A 26,317-nucleotide genomic window follows, 5' to 3' on the forward strand; every position below is an offset into this window, starting at 1 on the left:
GGAGAAAAGTTACCTGTAATCGTGCCCTACAGGGAGGGGAATTTTGGCGATAAGTGCCTGGGATTGGGAGATCCTCATTGCTGCCCTGCCTTCTAAAACACTGGATGTTAAAGTTTGGCTTTCGGCCTGACAGACACATGAAAAAATAAGTAATCAATGTTAGGTTCACTGAAAGGTTTAACACATTACTTTTTTTGCAGTGCAGAAAGATTACAGTTGGATTTACCTAAGGGAGTTGGGGGAAGCATGCGTCGCCGTGCAGCAAAACCAGTGCCATTGTATTCATTGTTGTTGTATCCGTTACCATTGTATCCATTACTATGATGACCATTACCATTGTAGCCATTACTGCTATAGCCATTGCTGGAGTGACGATTCCCTGGATAATCAGACCCATTGGTACCATTCCCATTGTTGCCATTTCCAGGGTAACCATTCCCATTGTAGCCATTTCCAGGGTAACCATTGCCATTGTAGCCACCAACATCTTGGCTGTTGCCTTGGTAGCTATTGCTGATATTGTCAATGGGCTGAACTGGGGCCACACATTCACTGCTCCCATTGGGTGCTGCAGTTTGTGCCGGAGGAACCTCAGGAAACCACTGTCTATTCAGACATTTTCACAAAATCAAACAGATATATTAATTTGTGAGAAAAGCTTTAAAATTCAGACAGACTGTTGTTTGAGTCATGTATAGGTCCAGATATAATCACAACAATGTTCTTTTTAATTTTTCACATTTTTCTTTTTTTGAAAAACCTTTGCAGCGATGTATTGTTAATGAACATCCCAATGCCAGCCGTGCTTCTGGGAGTGGCGTTTAGATGAATATGCAAGTATGTGCAACACAACTGACAGAGGTGATAAAACAGCGGTTAAGATGTGGATATGTTTACACCAGCTCTGCATTCTGGCAATCTAATCAAATCAAGTCACATTGTGTTTATATATATATATATATATATATATATATATATATATATATAGCACTTTATACAATAGATTACTTTGTTTTTTATGTTTAATACTATAAAGCTGCTTCAGTTTCAGTGTAGCTTTCAATTGACCATTCGCAAAGACCCGCTGCCTTTAGTTACTGTTGCTATGTCCGACAAGCCACACCGCTCTAAGCCCCACCATGTTCTCACGCAGTGAAAAATACATCGCAGAGCAGAGAAGATACTGACAATTCGCTGACAAACAGGACAGACCAAGTTACTTTTGATATGAAACAAAGTCTCAACTTTCAAATTTGGTCATTTTCTAAAGAAATTTAATCAATAAATACCGTATTGCGGCTCTTTAATGTGTCGTGACAGATCACTGTAGAGCCTCTTAAAGCTGCTCATGAACCGATCATCTCTTCCTTCTAGTTAATTTATAGCATTAAATAACCAGAAAAGAAACTAAGAAGGAATGTTGTTTTAACCACGGAAAGACGTCAGTACACTCCGTTTTTCAAGTTCAAATCCTCCAACGTTAATCTACTAACTCTCCTGACTGCTTTGTCAGACAAAAATTGTGGATTCGGCGGATGGCGGATAATGATTGCTAATGGACCAATAATCGCAATGAACCAATGGTAGTTTGAAGGTGTTTACCAGCAGGAGCGAACCTTTTTGGAAAGTTCACTTTGCCAAGCTGTTTCGTAAAGTAAACAAACTCCAAACGAATTTAGTTTTGGCCTGATTTAGATTTGAAATGAGGTCAAACGAGTTCATTCTTTGATTTTGTTTAAAGTATATCAGGACCTTGAATTATTTTGGTGGATTATGGGTAGTCAAACATTTCCTACTAACCTATCATGTGAGACAGCACTATGAGGGTCCTCCCTGCTGACAGCACTTTGCTCTGGAGGGTATGGCATCTCTGTAACTCCTCCTCCTGTGACTATAACTCCTCCTCCTGTGACTGCTCCTCCCATCACTCCTTCACCTCTACCTCCTACTTGCATGGCTCCTCCAGTGACTGCTTCTCCATTTCCTCCTGGGATGACGACCCCTCCTGTGACTCCTCCATTTTGGATTCCTCCATCCGGAGATGGGGGAGGAATATATTCACAAGCAATAGTTGCATCATTCCTGAATATGAGAGTTTAATAAGAAATACAGTAAGATGATATACAAAAAAATTCTTCAAATACCTTATGAAAGCATGAAAAACATTCCAGTCACCTGCATTTCTTCCAGCTAACTGCCATAAGCTAATGCTACAATGGCTGATAATGCTCCACAATTATGTTCTTTTAAGATTTTGAAGTGAAAATTCAAGTTTCTCTCAAGGCTGGAATACACTACACAACTTTTAAAATCTGTTCAGATTTTAAAACATTATATACTTGCAGACTAGGTAAATAATTAGAGAAATAAGCTGGGCATCATACACTACAAGACTGAGGATCATACACTACCAGACCTTCAAGTCGTTCTGAACACAACAAGCTCGTGCAGAAATATGCTAGGTTACGCACAACAAATGAAAACAATATGTGTTTTAAAATTAGCTGAAAATATCAAACATATTTAAAATCCTCCAACTGGATAGTATCAGAGTCTATGCTGCCCATCATACACTACGTGATTTTCTGCAAAATCTGTCAACTCCGACTGCCCAAAAATCTGCAGACTGACTCTGACTTTCGGCACCTCACATCAACTCATTAAGACAAATCAGGCGAAAATTGTTAAACGTATTCCAGCCTTACGATGCAAAATACTTTTGACAGCAAATGTTATAATGTGCAACCTAAAAGCTTACACTTGAATTTCGGGCGGGCTTAACATAATGACGACAGAGTTGCGACGGTTCACTGCTACTTGAAGACAAAGAATGGCTGCTGCTGCTGTTGAACAGCGGTCTTTCGATTTGGCTTTGGCAGCGACTCTGGAGGATTTGAAGTTAAACTTTTCTTTGAAACAAGAACAAAGAACGGCTTGGCTCTGACTCTGACTATGTCACCTTTTTCGTTGCTCTGGTTGGTTGTAGCGCTGAAAGACAACCGTTTATCCCGCCCCTCAGAATGAGGCATGCCAATGGAGAGTTCACAGACCTAACATCTTGATGTAGGCAGAGAATGTCTAATATGGGGAGAAGTTTCACCGGCAGTAAACTTAGTAATTTGAATGTTGTTTTCGAAAGGAGATGCAAAGAAATGACAGATTACTGGGTGTTAGATTTTTTAGAGTCACTTATTTGCTTTAAAATGTCTTTTAAAATGGCAATGACGTCATACACATCGTACGACCAGAGAACTGCGTTACGGCAATCTTTCAGTCACTTTGGTGCTTTCGCGATCTGCACTTTCTTTTCTCTCGAGGCATCGACAACACCGCTGACACAGGTAAAAACATGTGCTAGATGAGTTTTTGTTTTGTGTTTTTAAAAGACCACGCCGAAAATACTTCGGATGCCACGATGCCATCAAGCGGTATCTCTGGACATAATCAGTCCTTCACTGACCAATCAAAGTCCTTTAGCAGAATACTAGCGTGTTATGGGCAACCACAACTCAACCTGTAAGAAATCGAAAGGACATAAGTACTTGTTCATTCAACTTTGGACCTATAACCCATGTTGAACTTGCAAAATCTACATTCAAATCTGAGATTTCTCAACGGCAACCGGGTGAAAGAGACTAATTTAGCCGTCTAGCCCCATAGACTCCAATTCATTTTGCACTCGGACGATCGCCCCCCAGTGGAACTCTGGTGGAACTACAACCAAAATTCGGTACAATAGGGCTTAATAGGGAGTGGCAAGGCTTTCCTTAGATGGCTTTGATGTAGGTCTGGTATGCCAGGCTACCATTCCATGAGAATGAACACATAGTTTTATTGTCTCTTTGCACCTGGTGTGAATGTGCCTTAAAGTGATAGTTCTCCAAAAACTGTACATTCTGTCATCATGTACTCGCCCTCCTGATGTTCCAAACCTGTCTCACTTGCACTACTGTTCATAAGTTTTGGGGTTGGTAAGATTGTTTTAATGTTTTTGAAAGAAGTCTTTCATACTCACAATTTTTTTTAACAACAATACAGAAAAAATTATATTATGAAATATTACTAGAATTTAAATTAACTGTTTTCTATTGTAATATTTTTTTTAATATATTTTATTCCTGTGATGGCAAAGCTGAATTTTCAGCATCATTACCCCAGTCTTCAGTGTCACATGATCCTTCCGAAATCAATATAATATGCTGATTTGGTGCTTTGGAAACATTTCTTATTATCAATGTTGGAAACAGTTGCTCTGCTTAATATGTTTGTGGAAACCATGATGCATTTTTTCAGGATTTTTGGATGAATAGAAAGTTTAAAGGAACAGCATTTATTTGACATATGTCTTGACTCTCACTGCACAATTTGACTGACCCCAGACTTTTGAACAGTGGTGTACTTTCTATATTGTCAGGAATCTTTACAAAATATCTTCGGTTACACTTTATTTTGATGTTCCACTGTAGACATTCTACTAATTATAACTTTGCAACTACATTTCAATTAACTTAGACTGTTAGTAGACTGTTAGGTTAAAGTTAGTTGTGAGGGTTCGGGTAGGTAGAATAAGTTGACATGTAGTTGCAAAGTTACTTATAGTTAGTTGGATGTCTAAAGTGATCAATCGAAATAATGTATTATCATATTTTCTTTTGTGAATAAAGTATCATACTGGTTTGGTTCAACATGAGGGTGAGTAAGGATGACCTAATTTAAATTTTTTGGCAAACTATCCTATTGAATTGTAACCTATTACTTCATAGTGCCAGGGTTTTTAACCAGGTGTCCTTGAAGGTACTCCAGGGGGTCATGATGTTTCAAACTATTATTATTAACTAATTTGTTGATGGTAATAACTAAAAGTAATGATAATAAGTATTATGTAATGTAGTGTAGTAATGGTAGTTCATGTTTTTGATGAAAGATACTGTAAATTGTTAGCCAAGAAATCTAGATATTATAATATTCTAATATTTTGCAGCCAGTGTCATATAGCAACTCTCCGTTGGCTTGCGAGCTGGAAAAACAGAACTCTAGTCAGGCCAATTACATTGTGTATAGAGTTGGTGGGCGGGCTTAACATAATGACTGCAGAGTTGTGACGGTTCCGCATGAATTCCCTGCTACTTGAAAACAAAGAAGATGACCGCTTCTGCTGGCGAACAGCGGTCTTTCAAATCAGCTTTGGCCGCGACTGGAAGACTTGGAGTTAAGCTTTTCTTTGAGAAAAAAACAAAGAACGGCACTGAAGTCTGTCGCTCTGACTACGTCACCTTCTTCGTTGCTCTGGTTGGTTGTAGCGTTATTCTATTGTGTGCAGAGGGAATTTGAAAGACAACCGTTTATCCCGCCCCTCGGATTGAGCCCTGCCAATGGTGTGTTGCCAGACCCAACATCTTGATGTGGGTCTGGCTTGTCAGGCTAGTAAATTGTTACTGAGAAAATGTTTACGGTTATACATACTGCCAATCCTGAGATTGGCTGAAAGGTTGTTGGGTAGGTAAAGGTTGAAAACCTCCCCTTTTCCCATTTTAGAATACACTAGAGAGCATGACATCTACACAGCATGTCTGTCAAGCTTGGCAAGCAATGCAGCTCCCCAAAATTCAGACTACTTAGCGTATTTCCAGTTTCCAACATGTTAAATTGCAAAGAAAATCTGTTTTTGGAGCATCTCAAATCTGTATAGCGATTAGTGAACTGACATTTATGAAATTACAGGCTCTTTACAACAGATAAAAACAATAAGTTTTTTCTTGGACTAAAATCTAACCAAATACCCCATCCAGTAAAAATTGCTCAAGACAGCTTTTCAGGTCCTGATACTCCAAACCAAGTCATTAGAGTTCTCTAAATTCAGAGTAGCTTCTAATTATACAGGTATAATTCTACTCTTTTGTCTCTTATCTTAGTGTGCTCCTTACCTTTGGTTGGTTTTCAGCATCGAAAATGGGGTGAGTTTGCTGTGACTGGAGGCCCACCTACTGGGCAGGGGAGACAACCTCTGAGGCTGATCAATTATCACTTCGTTTTCGGATAGAGCGGAGGTCGGACGGGAATCCAACAGGGTCTCCTCCAGCATTAAGCTCCCATTGCGTATTCTAGGAGGAAGCTCAATGCTCACTGAGGTCTCGTCCACATGGGGGGGCATAGGGGTGCTTCTGGGGGTAGACATGACCGGTGTGGGAGGAGCATCACTGAAGACGCTGTCACTCTGCAATTGACAAGGGAAACAGAATTAACTGTCGTTCCAGTGAGACTTGTCTATATATAGTTTTATAATGCACAAGGAAACCTTTAAATTACAGTTGTAACTAATACAGTTGTAATACACTTTATTTTAAGTGTCCTTGTTATAGTATAATTATACAATTAAGCACTGAATAATATTAATTAACAAATTGTACTTACTATAGGGTTTAGATTAGTGTTTGGTTTAGAATTATGCATGATTTTCTGTTATCACTATAGTAAAAGTCAGACTCGAGTCGCAAATTTAAGGACTTGAGACTTGCTTGACTAAATTAAGAAAATGACTCGACTTGACTTTGACTTGAGATCCAATGACTTGAGACTTGACTTGACTTGAACTGTATGACTCGAGAATGACTTGATATACATTTATCATCGCAACATCAATTGATGAACAAAATGAAAGCAACGGAACCATTGACGCCAATCATCAGATTCTGCGCGATTATGTGACACTGCACAAACCCAGAAAAAAACATACATCGCGGTGAGCGCGCTAAATACAAAAACATCTCCCAGCATCGTTTCTTTTGGGATATAAACACTAGAAATTGACTATATTCATACAAGAAGATTTGCATATTTAGATTACGCATAATATCTGGCAAGGGATATCGGACGACCATCACAACCTCGAACCGTCGAACTTCATTCACCACGTCTAAAAGTAAGCTATGGCTTGTTTAACCTGTTTGTTATAGTTAATTTGACTATCTTTAAATCGAGAATATTGGTCAAAACAGCATGCCTCTTTATACACAATTATGTTTTCAAATGTAGCTTAATGTTGTCAATATTCAAATGATAATTAATGATGTCATATGTTTTGTATAACATTTGCCACATTTCTTTTTAAATCATGCTTTAAAGCCAAATATCTCGTTCTTTCCAATGACAAAAAACAACATAGAAAACTGTTAATGTTTTGTCATGTTTTATGTTTCTCTTAAAGCAGGGTTATATGTTATCAGGGGTTACATGTTATCAAAATGCCAGCAGAATTAATATTGCACCCAAAATTCAAAATGTGGTGGAAAAAAATGACCTAGTATGAGTGATTTTCATAATTATAACATATGATATTTAAAAAATATTTCCAGAATATTGACGCGATTGCAAATGTGATAATGATTTTATAAAACAGTTCAGTAAACAAAGAGTGAATATTGTGATGTGACATTTAGACATAGCCTAATATTCCAAATATTTTCTGTTTTTGCTCGATTTCTCCAATGACAATAGTTCCAAACAAGCCACAGAAAGAGTTATGCGTATTTGTGATTCAGTGACCTAGTTGCTTAGTTCCAGAACGAATCTGCCGTTTTGAACATAAGTTAAATGAATGCTTCTATGACTCTTACATTAATACGGTAATTTGGCGCCACCTATTGGCGGTTTTAACTTCATAATTAAAAATATATAACTTGTATTAAGGGGATGCCAGTTTGAAGAATGTATTTGGTCGCATAGGAATTATACTTGAATTGTGAATTGTTTAATACCTTTTAATGGTCTTCTGCAATGTTTGAGGCATATTTATTTTTTCATGCTTTAATGTTGGCCTAATTTCAGTTACATTTAGATTTTTATTGTAGTAACCACTCAGCTATATGTGGAAATGCATATATTAAAAAAAATGTTGCAAATAAAACCATAGTCCACAACTCCTGTAGTTTTAACTTATTTTAATATATAAATTCAGTGAAATCGTCAAACGTTTGTATGACTTGCCAGTGACTTGTGACCCAAGCTACGACTTGACTTGACTTGCTTGACATAAGGCAGTGACTTGACTTGACTTGACTTGCCTTTATAAAAAATTTACTTGGACTTGCTTGAGACTCGAAGGTTAAGACTTGAGACTTGCTTGTGACTTGCACACGTGTGACTTACTCCCACCTCTGGTAAAAGTACATCTAAAGTGTGACAAGGACACTGTAAAATAAAGTTTTACTTTTTTTTTATATTTACAATTTAAAGTGCCCCATAATGCTTTTTGTGGATATTAACTTTCATATAGCGTGTGATATAGCTGTTTGTGAATGTAAAGGTCTGCAAAGTTTCAAAGATCAAAGTGCATGATAAATGGAGTTATTGTCTTCCAAAAGAAGGAGCGATTCTCAACTGCCTGAAATGAGTTGTCAGTAATTCCAGTCTTACTTGCTGCATGAAACTTTGTAGGATTGTAACACATTTGCATAATGCTCTTCATTGGCGGCCCACGAACAACATCTACTTTGAACCACCTTTAAACACTAGTTGTAGCTTTTGGGGAAGACGTCTGTCACGGTTGGTAAATCCTACGTTTTCTTCTTGTCTCGTGTTTCTGTTGTTATATGTCAGCGCGCTGATTAGATGGGCGTTCCGCTCATCAGCGCTCATCACCCATCCACTCATTATCCCTTCACCAGCTGCAGCTTGTCAGATCATGTGTATTTATACTCACCATTTTCTCATCTTCCCTGTCAGATCGTTGTATGTGGTTTCCCGGTGTGTCTGTGTTCCTGTCGCGTTCCAGTCTCTTGCCTTCCTTGTTCCGGTTTTCGTTCTGTGGATTTTATGGACATTATCGCACTATTGGACACCCATCACCGCATCTCGGCTTCTTCACCCATCATCTGACCATCGGAGTTCCTGCGTCACTTACCTGTTTGCCTGTGTTGGATTCTTATTTGTTCTACCTAAAATAAAGAGTTATACTGCACTTGCTTCCTTCAGTCTATCATGACAGAACGATCTGACCAACAAAGCATGGGAGCAGCAGGAGACTCATCCACATCGTTAGAGGCGTTTCTGAGTAACAGCAGTCAAAGAATGGATATCCAAGAAAAGAATCTCAACGATACGGCTCGTGCTGTTCAGGCTTTAGTGGCGCAGGTGTCCGGGCTCACCCAGCAGATTCAACAGCTTCGCATGCCCGCTGCGCCACCCGCACCGCCAATTCCCCCATCACCACCAGCGGACCCATCCCCGTCAGAGCCTCGTCTACCAGTCCCTGAGCCATATGCAGGTGAACCCAATTACTGTCGTGCGTTCTTAACCAGATGTGATATGCACTTTTCTCTGCAACCTAGAACCTTTCAAGAGGAACAGACCAAGGTCGCATTCGTTCTGACGCTTCTTACAGGGAAAGCGGCGCTATGGGGAACGGCGGTGTGGGCTAACCAAGACGACTGCTGTTCCTCGTTCCAGCGGCTCTCCGACGAGATGCGGCGGGTATTCGACCGGGCCGCAACGGGAAGAGAAGCTGCCAGGGTGCTGGCCGAATTACGACAAGGAGAAAGATCCGTATCAGAATTTTCTATCGAATTTCGCACCCTGGCGGCTGAGAGCCAATGGAACGAGTAGGCGCAGTGGGACATGTTCCTGCATGGGCTGGCTGACCGCGTCCAAAGAGAGATTTACGCCATGGACCTGCCTACCGGACTTAATGATCTGATCGCGCTGGCACTAAGAGTTGACACACGTCTATCACGAGGCATCAGACGTTTCCAACCGGACCGTCCCTCTGGAGGTGCCGAGGGAATGCGTTCGGGAGGCGGGGGCGCGGTCAGCCCCGTCTACGAGCACGAGCCCATGCAGGTGGGTCGAGCCCGGCTTTCCCGGGAGGAGAAGGAGAGGCGGAGATCCCTGGGCCTTTGCCTTTACTGCGGTAGAGCTGGACATTTCGCGTACAATTGTCCGTTAAAAGGCCCAGCCCGACAGTAAGTATGAGGCTACTGTCGGGTGGGATCTCTGCCGAGAAGCCCTCATCTACATCTACCTTCCTCCTGGTAAGACTCCGATGGTCAACTCACCTCCACGACTGTCGGGCACTACTGGACTCAGGGGCGGAAGGTAATTTCATGGATCACTCATTTGCACTTAGATATCAAATTCCCCTCAAACCCCTTTCACACCAGATCAACGTTCACGCCCTCAATGGACAAAGACTCCCCACGATTTCACTGATCACCGAAGACATCACACTCATCACATCCGGCAATCATTCTGAGACTATTTCCTTTTACATTCTGGACACTCCACTAGCACCCATCGTTCTTGGTCACCCATGGCTCACCCGTCACAACCCCAAAATAGACTGGCAGATCAAATCGGTGGCATCATGGAGCAGTTCTTTTCATAAGTCTTGTCTTGTGTCTGCCTGTCCGTCTGTTCCTGTTCATGTGTTACAGGAGGAGACTGTGGATTTATCAAACGTGCCCACGGAGTATCGGGATCTGAAGGAGGTGTTCAGTAAGTCTCGGGCTGATTCTCTTCCTCCGCATCGTCCCTATGACTGTGCTATAGACTTACTGCCAGGTACGTCTCCGCCTAAGGGCAAGTTATATTCACTCTCCGTCCCAGAGAGAGAGGTCATGGAGAAATACATTTCTGATTCTCTAGCAACGGGATTCATCCGCCCTTCCTCTTCTCCAGCGGGGGCGGGGTTCTTTTTTGTGGGGAAGAAAGATGGATCATTGCGACCTTGTATTGATTACCGGGGGTTGAACAACATCACGGTAAAGAATACTTATCCTTTGCCGTTGATGTCTTCAGCTTTCGAGAGGTTGCAAGGAGCATCTATCTTCACAAAACTGGATTTAAGGAATGCTTATCATTTGGTCCGCATCAGGGAGCAGGGAGGGGGATGAATGGAAGACCGCTTTTAACACCCCTAGGGGGCACTTTGAATATTTGGTTATGCCGTTCGGTCTTTCCAACTCCCCAGCGGTCTTCCAAGCACTTGTCAATGACGTGTTGCGAGACATGATCGATCAGTTCATATATGTCTACCTGGATGATATATTGATTTTTTCTTCGTCTCTCCAGGAACACGTGCAACACGTTCGACAAGTGCTTCAGAGGTTGTTAGAGAATGGGCTTTTTGTCAAGGCGGAGAAATGCGTTTTTCATGCACAGTCTGTTCCTTTTCTAGGTCACATCATCTCGGTTGAGGGAATGCGCATGGATCCTGACAAGGTTAAGGCTGTGGTGAATTGGCCAAGTCCAGATTCCCGTAAGGCCCTACTGAGGTTTCTGGGGTTCGCCAATTTTTACCGGCGTTTTATTCGCAATTTCAGCCGACTAGCCGCGCCTCTGACCGCCTTGACCTCCCCCAGAACGACGTTCAGGTGGTCAGACGCAGCAGAAGCTGCGTTTGCCAAACTGAAGGGTTGCTTCGTTTCAGCCCCTATCCTGATAACCCCTGATCCATCACGTCAGTTCGTGGTGGAGGTCGATGCGTCAGAGGTGGGGGTAGGTGCAGTGTTATCCCAGCGCTCTCCTTCAGACGACAAGATGCACCCTTGTGCGTTTTTTTCACATCGTTTATCCCCTGCCGAAAGTAGTCACACGGTAGTTTTGACCGTGGTGGACCGGTTCTCGAAGGCGGCCCATTTCATTCCCTTGCCCAAATTACCTTCAGCCAAGGAGACAGCGTTGGTTGTCGTTGACCACGTCTTTCGGCTTCATGGCCTCCCGATAGACGTGGTTTCTGACAGAGGACCCCAATTTGTGTCCAAATTTTGGCGAGAGTTTTGTAGACTTCTGGGGGCAACTGTCAGTCTGTCCTCTGGGTTCCATCCCCAGAGCAATGGTCAAACTGAGCGAGCCAACCAAGATTTGGAGAGAACGTTGCGATGTTTATTGTCCAAGAATCCTTCCTCCTGGAGTCAGCAATTGTCTATGGTGGAGTACGCCCACAACACGTTGCCAGTGTCATCCACGGGCCTATCACCATTTGAGTGTAGTGTAGGTTACCAGCCACCAATTTTTCCTAGTCTGGAATCCGAAGTCGCGGTCCCCTCCGCCCACGCCTTCGTCCAGAGGTGTCACCGCACTTGGACTAGAGCCCGTGAGACTCTACTCCAAGTGGGGGCACGCACCAAGGCCAAAGCCGATCGCCACCGGCGGAGGCCTCCCGTATACGTCGTCGGTTCCAAAGTGTGGCTTTCTACCAAGGACATTCCTCTCCACTCCGTTTCGAATAAGCTCGCACCGAAATTCATTGGCCCGTTCCCTGTCACTAAAATCATTAGTCCAGTGACAGTCCGTCTCAATCTTCCTCCAGTGTACAGGAGGATTCATCCCGTATTTCATGTTTCCAAAATTAAGCCCGTATTTTTTGCTCGCATTAATCCGCCAGTCCCGGTTCCCCCCCCGCCGCGTCTCGTAGACGGGGAGCCTACTTATTCGGTCAATCGTGTTCTGGACTCTAGACGGAGGGGACGCGGATTCCAGTACTTGGTGGACTGGGAAGGTTACGGTCCGGAGGAGAGAAGTTGGGTACCGGCTAGAGACATCCTGGATCACTCCCTTATCGATGATTACAATCGGCAGGTAAGGGAGTCCTAGGGAAGGGGGTACTGTCACGGTTGGTAAATCCTACGTTTTCTTCTTGTCTCGTGTTTCTGTTGTTATATGTCAGCGCGCTGATTAGATGGGCGTTCCGCTCATCAGCGCTCATCACCCATCCACTCATTATCCCTTCACCAGCTGCAGCTTGTCAGATCATGTGTATTTATACTCACCATTTTCTCATCTTCCCTGTCAGATCGTTGTATGTGGTTTCCCGGTGTGTCTGTGTTCCTGTCGCGTTCCAGTCTCTTGCCTTCCTTGTTCCGGTTTTCGTTCTGTGGATTTTATGGACATTATCGCACTACTGGACACTCATCACCGCATCTCTGCTTCTTCACCCATCATCTGACCATCGGAGTTCCTGCGTCACTTACCTGTTTGCCTGTGTTGGATTCTTATTTGTTCTACCTAAAATAAAGAGTTATACTGCACTTGCTTCCTTCAGTCTATCATGACAACGTGGGGAAGACGCTGTTTTCTGTGCTTCTCAAAAACAAATCCAGTTTGCATGCACTTCCAAAAGATGAGGACTCTGGCTTGATTGATACAGTAAAACCGATGCTATCGTTGCTGCTATGTAAACTATGAGAAAATTAAAGTGTTCTTTGAACTTGGATGCATGTAATCCTACTGTAGGAGACTTTAAAATAGCATAATAGGGGCACTTTTGGTTAAGGTTTATTGACAGCATCTGGCATGCTGTCAGTTAGTTTAAAGCACTCTCATTTTACTATTCATACTGGATTTTTACTGCTGAGTGTTCTCACCCTGAAGAAGTCTTCTTCTTCCATCATCTCCCCCTCCAGCCCTTCCAGCCCTTCCTCATCCTCCATCGCCATAGCCAGACGCATCTCTGGGGCCAGATCCTGTAGAGTGCGTAACCCAGCCTGGACCACACAAGATGAGAGTCATGTCAAAGACAGGCTGTAATTCAGTGATGCTGCACAAGGGTTGCACAGAATAACAGTGCAAAAAGTATGTAGAATGAGAAAATGGAGCTCATACTCAAGGAGGGAAAATCCTGTTGGCCCAAACTGAGCAAAAATATGCAATTTCCATACATTTATATTGCCAAAAATTAAGATGAAATTCCAATAGCTTGTTGTGTAAATCAATGAGATCCTTTATAAGCGTATAGCAGACAACTTGTATAAAATGCATATAAATGTCACTCTATATCACCAATAATATGTCTTAGTAAGATTGTTCAAATTCTTAGTTTACAGATGCTCTGTATTTTTAATTGTGGGGAGCAAAAAATATAATGCAATGCAACACAATGATCGTTCAGAGATATTCAAATAAACTCTCAAAAAGCCTGTTGTATTATTTTTGATGCTTACATTTTAACATGATTTTTCTAAAAAATAATGTATGGATAATCAAGTAAACCTAAATTTCTTTAGTCCAGTAAGAGTCCACTAAGTGGGGCGAGTAGGACTTTAGGGGTTACAATGGTGCCATTACCCGGATGGGAGTGAGGTTTAAGGGGGTGAGTGTAACGGAGACAAGTTAGTAAGAGCTGTGCTTGTAAACCTCACTCCGCTGGCCTCAAGATGCGTACTAGCGACTGACATTAGAGGCTGTGGACTTTAGCATGTCCTTGTTACCAATGCCGGAGACACAGATTCGAATTCTGCTCAGAGCAGCTCGAGTAAGACTGGTTACAGTTATTCTTATGTTTATGTTATGCAAAAAAATATGTACGAAGACTTGAATAATACAAAAAAGGCATTTTATTTGCTAAAAAGTGTAAACAATCAGAAAACAGAAGGCATGTAGTAAATTGTGTACAGCAATTTTTTTCAGCAAAGTTTTGATCATGTTTATAATTTAGAGGCCTTAGAAATTTGCATATCAAATATGATACAGTAGACATGATTGATTTGTGTTACTATAAACACATCCATTAATCAATGTATTACATAGTTAGTCTGAATGAACGTGAAAAGATTCAGTTTAAATAAGAAATAACAAGGTTCATGCTGCCCAATTCAGCTTTAATTTATTTAAATTTGTCCATTTGAGCAAATTAATTTAATTGTTGTTATTTTCTTGCTAAAATATTTTATGTTTATGCACGGAAATAGTTCTAATTCTATGACGTAAACAGACATTTGTCCTGTGTGGGCTAGACATGATGTCACTGAAAAATGAAAAGTTAAGAAAAGACACACACCCACACACACACACACACAAACACACACACACACACAAACACAAACACAAACACACACACACACACACACACACACACACACACACACACACACACACACACACACACACACACACACACACACACACACACACACACACACACACACACACACACACACACACTAATTCATTACCTGGAGAGAGGCCGACTTGTCCTTGCCTTTCTTCTTCCTCTCTTTCTCCTTTCGCTTACGAAACTTTTTAAAGTAGTCCTGAATTAGGAAGCTGGCATAGAACTTTCCTGCAGTCACCTCATTCCCTAAAAATGTAGAGAGATGGATTTTTAAAAAAGACAAAAAAAACAGATCTTCAGTTGTCCGAAGAGGTAATTTATTTTGGGTGGCAAGTGAAGGACTTCGTTGGGCATTGTGTTGAATTGAGGCATTTCTGATTCAACACAATGTTAGCGCTAAGCCTCAGAAAACACTGCATGTCCTTCATGGTCTGTTTGTAAGGTCAAACTTGCATAGGGTGTTGGTTGTCCACATTAAGCACAGAAATATGGGGGTAGAATTGTTCCATTATTCCAAATAAATAGATTATGATCCACAAATAAATGTAAAGAGATTCACAAAAATATATCAAATTCACAAATAAATAGATTAAGATCCACAAATAAATGTAAAGAGTTTCACAAAAAAATAAAAATAACTCACAAATAAATAAAATTAGCTTTGCGAAAAAAAATCTATATTTACAAATGTGTTTTATGCCACAAACACAACTTGGCCTGGCATTTATTTGTGAACCGTTTTTTGTGCATTAGTAAATCCCCTCACGCATTTTTGAATCGGTTCCTGTGCATTTGTAAATCCCCTAACGCATTTGTGGATTTTGAAACACTTCTAGCGTCGACGTGCAGACAAATCCACAAATAAGTGGACTCCACCCACCCAGAGCCATCTGCACCCACCCTTTACCTAAGCCAATCAGATCACGGCCACATTGTGCTGACCAATCGTAGCACGTTCTCGCTACAACCAATCACGTTAGGCTTTACACTCGGGGTGAGAACTGGATCTGATTAATTTTGCAGATATTTGCACCCCTAAAAGCAGCTGTAATGGGAGCTTCATTCAAATTAGCTGTTTGTGTGGTTAAACATCCCGTTTCCAAAAGATTGTTGGAGTTTAAGGCTTCTTTATATTTATTATTCTTTATTATTAACTCAGGATTACACACAAATGATCATCACAGATCCCGAGCATCTTAACACCCTCTCTACCGGAGTCAAGCGGCGCGTCAAAAGCAAAGCCGATTATCTTCCCTGCCGTAGCAGTTTCACATCATGTAAAACTAAAATGTTTGCAATGTTAACACATTTTGCCCATGACGTCTGTTTTCTTACCTGAAAATATATGATGTATAATCTTTTTTATTGACTATGCTGGCTACATGAAAAATGATAATTTGTGATAGTGTCTACTGGACGCGGTGCAGGTCGATACGATGATTCACTGATACTAAACGGATGCTCGTTCTTCTTCTGAAGCGGCTACTACACGCAACTACAGACGACACATCATTTGCACATTTGTTCCTTTGTTTGTCCAATGTAGAAAGCCTCACACGGGATAGACACGATGTAATAAATTACAAAACGGACGATTTTGTCTTTTAAAGCCCAATCGTTGTGACAAATAGCCCAAATGACCATCATTGAAGATGTAACAGCGTGTCTACTTGGGTTTTGAGTGGATAATGCTGAAAAAAATACATATTTGCATTTATATTGGATGCTGTAAGTAACTTTTACATTACAATTATTAAGTCTGATTCATATGAAATATTATTTGTGTGATCAAGCGTTTTAACGGATAAATTCAAATCGCTGCTGTCTGCTGGGCATTTCACTTTTAAATGCATGTTATAGCCTATATTTAATCATTAGATCCACGGACCTGCTATTTAAAACTTGAATGAAGAAGTGGGAAAAGCTGTTGTGACAGTAATTTCCCCAATATTACACAAACTCGCGTATGTATCACGCGGTTGGATCCAGTTATTCATTAGTCAGCATGCAACGCATTGATGGTTTTCTGTTTTATCATGAATAACGTGATGCTTCCATAACGCGTTGTTCCCATAACGTAAGCGCTGTTTCTCTGGCATTTTCAAAGGCTCATAAAAATGTGTCATGGCTTGATACGCAGTCTCATGGTCTAACTCTAACGAAATCCAAATTTTAAACATTTTACTGAAGCAATATTATGGGTCTTTCTTAGCCTACACTTCCTATTTGAGCCAATGCAGATGAACGAGCAAAGTTATTTCAGGGCAAGACCACCCCGAGTGTAAAGCCTAACTTGATTGGTTGTAGCGAGAACGTGCTACGATTGGTCAGCTCAATGTGGCCGTTATCTGATTGGCTTAGATAAAGGGTGGGTGGAGTCCACTTATTTGTGGACTTATCTGCACGTCGAGGCTAGAAGTGTTTCAAAATCCACAAATGCATGAGGGGATTTACAAATGCACAGGAACCGATTCACAAATGCATGAGGGGATTTACAAATGCACAGGAACCGATTCACAAATGCCAGGCAGAGTTGTGTTTGTGGTATAAACAACATTTGTAAATGTATTTTTTATTTGCAAATCTCATTCTATTTATTTGTGAGTTGTATAATTCTTTGTGAAAGTCTTTACATTTATTTGTGGATCTTAATCTATTTATTTGTGAATTTGATATATTTTTGTGAATCTCTTTACATTTATTTGTGGAACATAATCTATTTATTTGGAATAATGGAACAATTCTACCCCCATACAGAAAGCCTGAAAGACGATATTATTGTAACATACTGTACCTGCAGGGGGAGGTATAACTTCATCCAGCAGCTTGGGTTTGGTACGTTTCCAGATCTTCTTGATGATAGCTCTCAGCTCCTCGTTCTGCTGGTCAATGGGGCCTGTGTTGAACGGAAAGGTATTGTATTACTGTATTTAGGACAGAAAAAATGCTTAATTTTTGCTGTAGTTTTTGTCAAAAAGCATACAACAGATTATTTAAATCTATAAGCATCATAATTTTCCATAGAAAAGTTAAATTTATGGAAGCAATAACAAATGTCCTCACTTGTACATGTCAGAATTGACAGAAGTGTATTAATAGTATGTTAGTGAGTTTGTGTGTGTGTGTGCGTGTGTGCGTGTGTGCGTGTTTGCGCGCGCGTGTGTGTGTGTGTGTGTGTGTGTGTGTGTGTGTAGGAGTCAAACCGTCTGTTTTAATCTTGAGTGAAGTTCTGACGAGAGCAAACAGGGTGGCGTTGAAGGACACAGTGCCATCAGGATGGAGAGGCACATTCATAGCAACCAGTCTCTGCCAAAGAAAAAGAGAGAGATGGGCAGAGAGAAACAGAAGGGCTTATATATGAATGGTTGCCAGGACACTGCTATGTGGAGCATGTTGAAATGGGCCTGCTAGTGTGTTCTGGGTGGTTGCTTACTGGACTTCACAAGTCTCTGGTATTTTGGTCTCTACATACACCACCGTTTAAATGTTAGGATGCATCGTATTATTTAAAAGTGACAGTAAAGACTTTTATATTGTTACAAAAGATTTCTATTTCAAATAAATGCAGTTCTTTAAACTTTCAATTCATCGAAAGAATACTGAAAAGCAAAATGTATCACACTTTCCACAAAAATATTAAACAACCGTTTTCAACATTAATAATAATAAGAAATGTTGGTAGCACTTTATTTTATAGTCTTGTTGGTCATTATTTAGTAATGACACTAACCCTGAACCTACCCCTAAACCTTAACCGACCCCATGTAGTTACCTTACACTGTAAGTGGGTAAGAACACTGTAAGTACATTGAAAATGCACGTACTGTAAAATAAAGTGCAACCAAAATGTTTCTTGAGCACCAAATCAGCATGATTTCTGAAGGATCATGTGACACTGAAGACTGGAGACTTGGGTTCCTCCTAAAATGCAAATCTACAGGACTTTTCACCCATTTCATTGTCCACCAGTGACTGTATAAATCCAAATGTCCTTACCCTACACGCTACTCGATGTGGACAGAGTTTCCCAAAGCCCAGCGGAGGCTGAATTCTGCGCAACATGGTGACTACATCTAGATGTTTAATCCTTCCCCTGATGCAAAGAAATGCAACAGTATTTATTAATTTATTTAACATACTCATTTAAGACTGGGATTTAATTATGCTCTCATAAAAAAAGACATCCAGTTTGTGTGAAATCACTTACGTGGCTTCTGGGTCGTAATCTGACCAGACTCGTTTAAACTCATCGAGGTGATGAGTGCCCAGCACAGTCCAGTCTCTGGTCAGATACTCAAAGTTATCCATGATGACAGCGATGAACAAGTTAATGATCTGAGAAAATGCAGATTAATCACTAAACAAATTTGTTTATTATTTTCAGAAATGGATTTTTGAAAGTTAGCCTATATATTTCCCCAAGAAAATGTATGTTCGCTCAAAACTTTTGCATTCTCTCTCAAAACTATTGCATTCCCAGAGAAACTTTGCATTTGCTAACAAAAACTTCATATTATTTCAAACACTAGGTTTTCCATTTTACATCAACAAAACTATTGCAAGAGACTGCAAAACTTTTGCGAGTTAAAGGTGCAGTAAGTGATTTCTGAGAAACACTGTTGATATTTGAATCAAAAAGCACAAACAGGCAATGCATAAGTGGATGTGTCTATATCAAAGCTGATATAGACACGGACGACGAGGAAGAACAAAAAATTAACATACAATATAAAAGTATACAAGTTCATTATTAGTCGCCAGCAGCACACCAGCTCCAGACAAACAATGACACTCAAAACTATCCCTTTACTATAGCAAACATTACAACAACAATCTCTTTTTCTGCAGTCTCTCTTCAAATATCCCTCTTGTTCACTCTCTCGCCTCCCCCATCATGAGTGTATACGCCCCCTACAGCTACAATATGTCAATACGTTTGTGAGTTAACACAAAATGTCTGCAAGAGAATGCAAAACTTTTGCATGAAAATTGAAACGTTTTGGGAGTGGAATGCAGTGTTTCTGGGGAGGAATGTAAAACTTTTGGGAGATAATGTTGTTCTGGATGTTTTATCCCTTACCAGGAAGGCACAGAGTGCAAAGAAACTGATGAAATAGAGGTACGCCAGGTTGCTTCCACAGCTGTACTCCTCCCCTGGCTCAATGTCAGACTCTGGGTCACACCGACGTCCTGGCAGTGCTGCAAGCATGATCTCCTGCCACTGTTCACCCGTTGCACATCTGGGTTTGAAGACATGCAACAAACCTTTACGTGAAACCATTTACTAACCAGATAAAAAAGCAGATCATTATCCAAACTCAAGTCAAATGTCAACCTAAGGCTACTGTACTCTTACCTGAAAAGCAGAAGTACAGCCATGAAAAAGGTTTGGAAATTGTTGTTCCGACTGAGTTCAGTATTGTCGTCAATAGCTATCTTCCCAAATGACTGGAACCACATCAAAGAGTTTAAACTTCCAAATCTGGAATGTTTCTCAAATGAGGAGAGGGAGAGAAACATATACAAACGTATAAAGATGAACCCACCTGCATTCCAATCACACCATAGATGAAAAAGATCATAGCAATGAGTAGGCCGACGTATGGCAGTGCCTGAAGGTAAGCAGAGAGACAGGTAGAAATGATGCAAAAAAGAGAGTTGAGAATGAGAGTCTAGTGAGCTTGTTTGTTTCCTAAATTTCTCACCTGTAGAGATTTAAGGAAGGTCCAAAGGAGGGTTCGAATGCCTTCACCCTTACTGAGCAGCTTGACTAGTCGCATAACTCGGAAAAGACGGAAGAAAGTGATGGACACTTTGGCGCTCTCCCCATCTTTCCCCTTGTGAAGTGGGAAAAGAGAACGACATACCAAATATTAATGTATAGATAAGATAAGTGCGCATAAACAACACCACAGTGACTTATTTACCAGAGGGAAAGTACCATTTTCACAGATTTTCTGATTTGTGGGTTTATTAATTAAAAATTAGGGAAATTCAGCTAATTCTTATTGATGACAATTAATGTTTAATTGCACATTTTGAATGTACAATTTATGTATATATTTTGTGTACTATTGATAAACAATAGATAAGCTTGCAAGATATGAATACTTATTTAGTTGATTTATAAGGTCATTAAACTGCATTTCCATTCATTCTTCATTCGGTGGCATACTCTTACCTCACCATGGCCTCCTCCACCCTGAGCAGGAAACAAAAGATATGTGATGTGATAGAAGTTGATAAGTGAGTACGTGTCTAAGATAACAAATGCTATAGTACTTTAATCATTGTGACACCAAAAAAATCACATGCATGTTAATCCCTCATAGTTCAGAAATAGTTTTAAAATAATACATACACTGAACTCTGCAATCATGATGTCCACCAAACTGCCCACCACTATCAGCGCATCAAAAGAGTTCCAGGCATCTATAAAATAATGCTGTGTAATCCACAACAAAGAGAGAGCAAGAGGGAGAGAGAGAGAGAGAACAAAAAGCACAAATGTAAAGGCACTAACATGTGTCGACGTGTTATCACACCATTGGAGCAAAGTGAAAAGTGAAGTGACTGAGGAAAGAAAGTGTGCAGCAAGTCTCACATAAGGTCTCAGAGCCAGAAGTTTGATGATCATCTCAATAGTAAACAGCATAGTGAAGACCATGTTCAGGATGTCCATCACAGAGTTGAAGAGTTTGGACTGCTCATAGTGCTGTGGGGTCACAGTAACATAATCTCATTAGTGGACAAGACTACACATGATTGGCTGCATTTTTATGCAGAACCTCTTCAAAGAAGCTTTATACTGATATGAGATATATTGTATAATCAATTCGTTTTTCCAATTCTGATAATAAAAATATATAGCATTTCGGTTTGCAGTGTGTGTGTGTCACTACTCACTACTCCTAATTTGTGTGCACTAACTTGTATGGGCTAAATGCAGAGGACAAATTCCTAGTATGGGTTACCATACTTAGCCTTCACGTCATGACAAAAAGCACGACAAAAGAATATTAAAACATTGATTTAAAGTAAATCTCTTCATTTGACATTATTATAATTTTCACTTTTTTGTAAGTGTACTTAAATGTGTTCAGAAACAGCCATGAAAGTGTACTCTCTTTAAGTACAATTAACTGGCCTTTAATTTCATAAATATTATATTATCTGCCAGTAAAGTTTTTTTAAAAGTATACTTTCAAGATTGAAAGCACACTACAAGTGGACATTCAATACAATTTGCACACTTCTTATTCACAAGGGATATTTACAGTACAACAAGCTGTATACAAAACAATGAATATCTATTGTATACCTCTATTTAGATACCTGTATTTAGATAGCAAAGTAAATGTGTGTGTGTGTGTGTGTGTGTGTGTGTGTGTGTGTGTGTGTGTGTGTGTGTGTGTGTGTGTGTGTGTGTGTGTGTGTGTGTGTGTGTGTGTGTGTGTGTGTGTGTGTGTGTGTGTGTTTGTACCTGTACAGCCAGTGCGAGCGTATTGAGCAGAATGAGCACAAACATGATGTACTCAAACTGAGAGGAATTGATGATCTTCCAAAATTTGAGTTGAGAAGGGTTTTTGGGTATGTAAATCTTTATTGGCTGTGCTTTCAATGCATAATACACACATTGTCGCTGTGAGCAAAAGAGACATACCATGAGAGAAACCATTAGACATCAAGAACAATACAAGGAAGACAAAAAAATTAAATAAATTGAGTAGACTGGACGATCAAGAGAAATATAACTTAGCATCACCTAATTAATATCCAATAAGATGGTCTTGAATCCAGACTTACCTGATTTTTGTTTAGTTCGCAGTTTTTGAACTCAGCCTCTCCTTGCTCACGGAAGGTGATGATGACAAAACCCACAAAGATGTTCATCATGAAGAAGGCGATGATGATGATGTAGATGACGAAGAAGAAGGAAATCTCTACACGGTAGTTATAGATGGGTCCTCTGTTCTCTGCATTAGCATCAATGGCTTTGTACAACAGCCTGCGAAATACCAAAAAATAAAAAAGATACTTAAGTTTGGAGGATTCAAAATCATTGCTGTTTTGTTAAACGTTTTCCTCGCTCACAGTGGCCAGCCCTCAAATGTAGAGACGGTGAATAGTGCAAGCATGCCCATCAGCACATTGTCGAAGTTAAAGTCGCTGTTCTCCCAAACTCTCTCCCTCACCATTGGATGGTTCATATCACCATCTTTGAACACCACAAAAGTGCCCCTGAAAAAAATCACACACAAGTCTCAGAAAACAACCCAGTGAGTCATTGTAAGGGCAAATAAAACAATTAATTTATCACTAAACAACATACTTGCACTCTTCAGGTGTATGTTTTGCCTCATCAGTGCATCTGTAGAACCGGCCCTGCAAGAGGTATTACATTAATGTTAACCAAAATGAATACTGATTTCACTATTGAACATAGGGCTGCTGATTAACATTAACTAGTAGCCTGCACATAATATCAACCTAAAAGGAAAATTGTTTCAGGAACAAACCAAGTTATTACATTTTGATGACAGACTGACTGAAACTCTTTTCTTAGGAACTGATCAATCATATAAAATAACACCAGGAACATGCATTAAGAAGGTAATAAATGTCCATTTTAAGTCTATGTTGGTTTTAAGTACCTTAAAAAGCTGCACACCAATACAAGCGAACATAAACTGGAGGAGAGTGGTGACGATGAGGATGTTGCCAATAGTACGGATGGCCACAAACACACACTGAATCACGCTCTGAAGACAAACGGACAACAATCATTGAAAGTTATGAATTAACATAACTGGAAATAATAAACATCATGGCATTTCGGGCTGATACCCAGGGATGATATTTTAAAAAAATCTGAAATGGTGATATTTTTTTTAATCTGCAGTACTGCAATATGAAAAAATGCAAGAATTTTCACCAGATGACTTGAATAGCTCTATTTGTAATGAATTAATTATTCTAGAATGATTAGGACGATTTGGTAGGGAAGTAAAAATAATTTATATAAAATAAAATAAAAAGTTGGAAAATGACTTTTACTCTTTTTTTTTAGTGTGAACTATCAATGGGTGCATTTCACAAAAGCATTGTTAGCCTATGGTTAACTATGGTTGCAACTTCCGTCGTCATCAAGATAGTTCAATGAGTCAGTGTTTCCTGTAACATTCACAAACAGCATCGCAAAGTTGAGTAGTTGGAACGACAGCTGTGGTTAGAAGCATAGTTTCTTGTTTGCATGACATGTGGACTCAATAAATCCTTATCTTGAGCAAAATAAGCAAGCTGACATTCAGTACAACCTGTGTCTTTAATTTAGAATACATACAAATGTAATTTACGTCTTTTAGCTTGTCAAGAGATTTAAAGCACAGTTAATTAATATTATTTGCATTTGCGAATGTGTTTTACTACGTAAGAACGAGCCTATGATTGAATCTGGAAATAAAGCAAATAACTGAGAATAATATTAGATAGTCCCCAGATGCCATGTCTGTAATTTATAGCAAAACATCTAGAATTAATTCGATCTCAAACAGATTAATTAAAAGAAGTTTCATTACTCCACCACCTGCATGACATCATTAACCAACGTGGTTGAACTACCATTTTGCGACAATTCGGTTTCGGGAAACAGTCGTGATTAGCTAGTTGATTTCTTCAACGATGCAACGTACTATAGTAGTTAAGCAGTGAGTTACGTCGCTGACGATTTGGGCAAATCTTGGTTGTATAAATTACAATAAATAAAACCTCTTTCAGTAACAATAAATTAAAAAGAGCTCTCATTTTTTAAATTATTGTTATGATTTTTATTGTGATTATTACTAAATAACAATATTAAACAAAATAGGAAAAATATATTGTAATACTGCTATTATACTGTATTTTGTAGTACAACTGTAAAATTACAACATTTACATCTTAATTTCTTATTTTTTTTAAATGTTAACCCATCAGGATTTAGTTTTTAATAAATGCGCAGTATTTCAGAGATATGCACAGCACTGTGTTTATTTACATGCGTGCAGCTCATGATACAATGTATCTGCATCTCAGAGCAGCATGTTAACATTGAGAAATATTGTAAAATTGTACCTTGAGGCCCTTTGCCCTGTTGATAGCTCGAAGAGGCCTGAGCACTCGCAATACTCTGAGAATCTTTACCACAGAAATGGCACTCGAACTAAGTGCAGAAATGAATGCATGAATGAATGAATGAATGAATGAATGAATGAATTAATTAATTAATGACAACTTACTGCAAAAAGAAAGAGATGAGGGACACACTGACGACCAGAAGATCAAGAAGGTTAAAGGCGTTTCTGCAGAAAGACCCTTGATGAAGGAAAGCTCCATACACAGTCATCTGAGCAACACACAGTCACACGTTGTCATTAATGTATACTCAAAATGAAGGTTCACCTGAATGTTCAAACTCAATGCTTTTTTTAAACACAATTAAGCATCTGATGATTTTGCACATGGCAAACCCTTTGTCAGAGCTCAAAACCACAGAAGGATACAGACAGTCCTGGGCCGGGTTTCCCGATAACGATGTATCTTAGCTCTTAAGAGCGCTCTCTACGTGCAAGGTTACGAACCCTCGCCGCAATTTCACGTGCGTTTCCCAAAACTGCACTTAACATGAACGCGCGAGAACGCATTCTACGTGCTACTTAAGCATCGCTGTCCATTCGCGAAGTGCTGAAATATAACCTTATATGGGATCGTATTCTGAACGTTTAACCTAATAATCGTCATTTGTTGTGGATTCGAAATCAAGACAAGTCTATATGGATATAAAACACCTATACAGGCTGACAAAATGGCTGAACAAAAACAAAAAAACAAGAGAAGAGACCTTTCAAAAAGATAAAATTAATGTCCTTTTAGAGGAGATAGAGGGAAACAAAGATTTTATTTTTAACAGATTTAAAGGACACCATACAAATAAGGAAAAACAAAACATCTGGAAGGACATTGTCACATTGCAAACTAACTGCAACCGTGTTCAAAGATCAGGGAAGGAGGTCCGCAAGAAATGCCCAAAACATGGCTGGTTTTCGTGCACGTCAGCAAGTCAATGACAGATTTTTTTGAATTCATCCCTATTTTGCCCGGTCTTTAAAGCATATTTCCCAGATTACTTATTTTATGATTTTTTGTTTTTTGTTCATTCGTTTAATTTAGATGTGTATTTCTATTTTTTCTTCCCTTTTTAATTATTTCATTTATTCATTTAAACAAAACACGAGTACAACAAAGTGTACAATAAAGTACAATCAAAACCTGTATATTATACTTACGTTGCAGTGTAATCTGTTAAATCTAGATAAAAGTGTAATCTGCCGATTGTCCTGCAGGTGACCTCATAAATCTGTCTTCTTACGATGCACTTGGGGATGTACGATTACTCCAGAGCACTCGTAGTTCTACGAAGATTTTCAAGTGCTACTTAAGTTACGATGCTTTTGG

General features: G+C 39.8%; 1 protein-coding gene across 1 annotated transcript in view; it reads right to left on the bottom strand.

Moving 5' to 3' along the window:
- The window catches only part of cacna1fa (calcium channel, voltage-dependent, L type, alpha 1F subunit a), a 45,383-nt gene that overhangs the window by 4,222 nt on the left and 14,844 nt on the right, over positions 1–26,317 (bottom strand). Inside the window, exons 21-44 of the mRNA XM_077223231.1 lie at positions 25,102–25,208; positions 24,938–25,025; positions 23,479–23,586; positions 23,157–23,209; positions 22,919–23,065; positions 22,631–22,832; positions 22,308–22,466; positions 21,429–21,539; positions 21,186–21,269; positions 21,006–21,026; positions 20,530–20,661; positions 20,371–20,436; positions 20,181–20,272; positions 19,905–20,064; positions 19,032–19,159; positions 18,821–18,917; positions 18,028–18,130; positions 17,619–17,720; positions 14,946–15,070; positions 13,359–13,478; positions 5,925–6,214; positions 1,801–2,082; positions 227–606; positions 14–126 (exon numbers count right to left, since the gene is read on the bottom strand). Coding sequence (XP_077079346.1) covers positions 14–126; positions 227–606; positions 1,801–2,082; positions 5,925–6,214; positions 13,359–13,478; positions 14,946–15,070; positions 17,619–17,720; positions 18,028–18,130; positions 18,821–18,917; positions 19,032–19,159; positions 19,905–20,064; positions 20,181–20,272; positions 20,371–20,436; positions 20,530–20,661; positions 21,006–21,026; positions 21,186–21,269; positions 21,429–21,539; positions 22,308–22,466; positions 22,631–22,832; positions 22,919–23,065; positions 23,157–23,209; positions 23,479–23,586; positions 24,938–25,025; positions 25,102–25,208 — 3,270 coding nt within the window. The remainder of the gene's footprint in view (positions 1–13; positions 127–226; positions 607–1,800; positions 2,083–5,924; positions 6,215–13,358; positions 13,479–14,945; positions 15,071–17,618; positions 17,721–18,027; positions 18,131–18,820; positions 18,918–19,031; positions 19,160–19,904; positions 20,065–20,180; positions 20,273–20,370; positions 20,437–20,529; positions 20,662–21,005; positions 21,027–21,185; positions 21,270–21,428; positions 21,540–22,307; positions 22,467–22,630; positions 22,833–22,918; positions 23,066–23,156; positions 23,210–23,478; positions 23,587–24,937; positions 25,026–25,101; positions 25,209–26,317) is intronic.

This window comes from Siphateles boraxobius, unplaced genomic scaffold, assembly GCF_051911475.1.
Source record: "Siphateles boraxobius isolate OS27281-9 unplaced genomic scaffold, OSU_SipBor_1 9, whole genome shotgun sequence".
In the NCBI taxonomy this organism is placed as follows: Eukaryota; Metazoa; Chordata; class Actinopteri; order Cypriniformes; family Leuciscidae; genus Siphateles; species Siphateles boraxobius.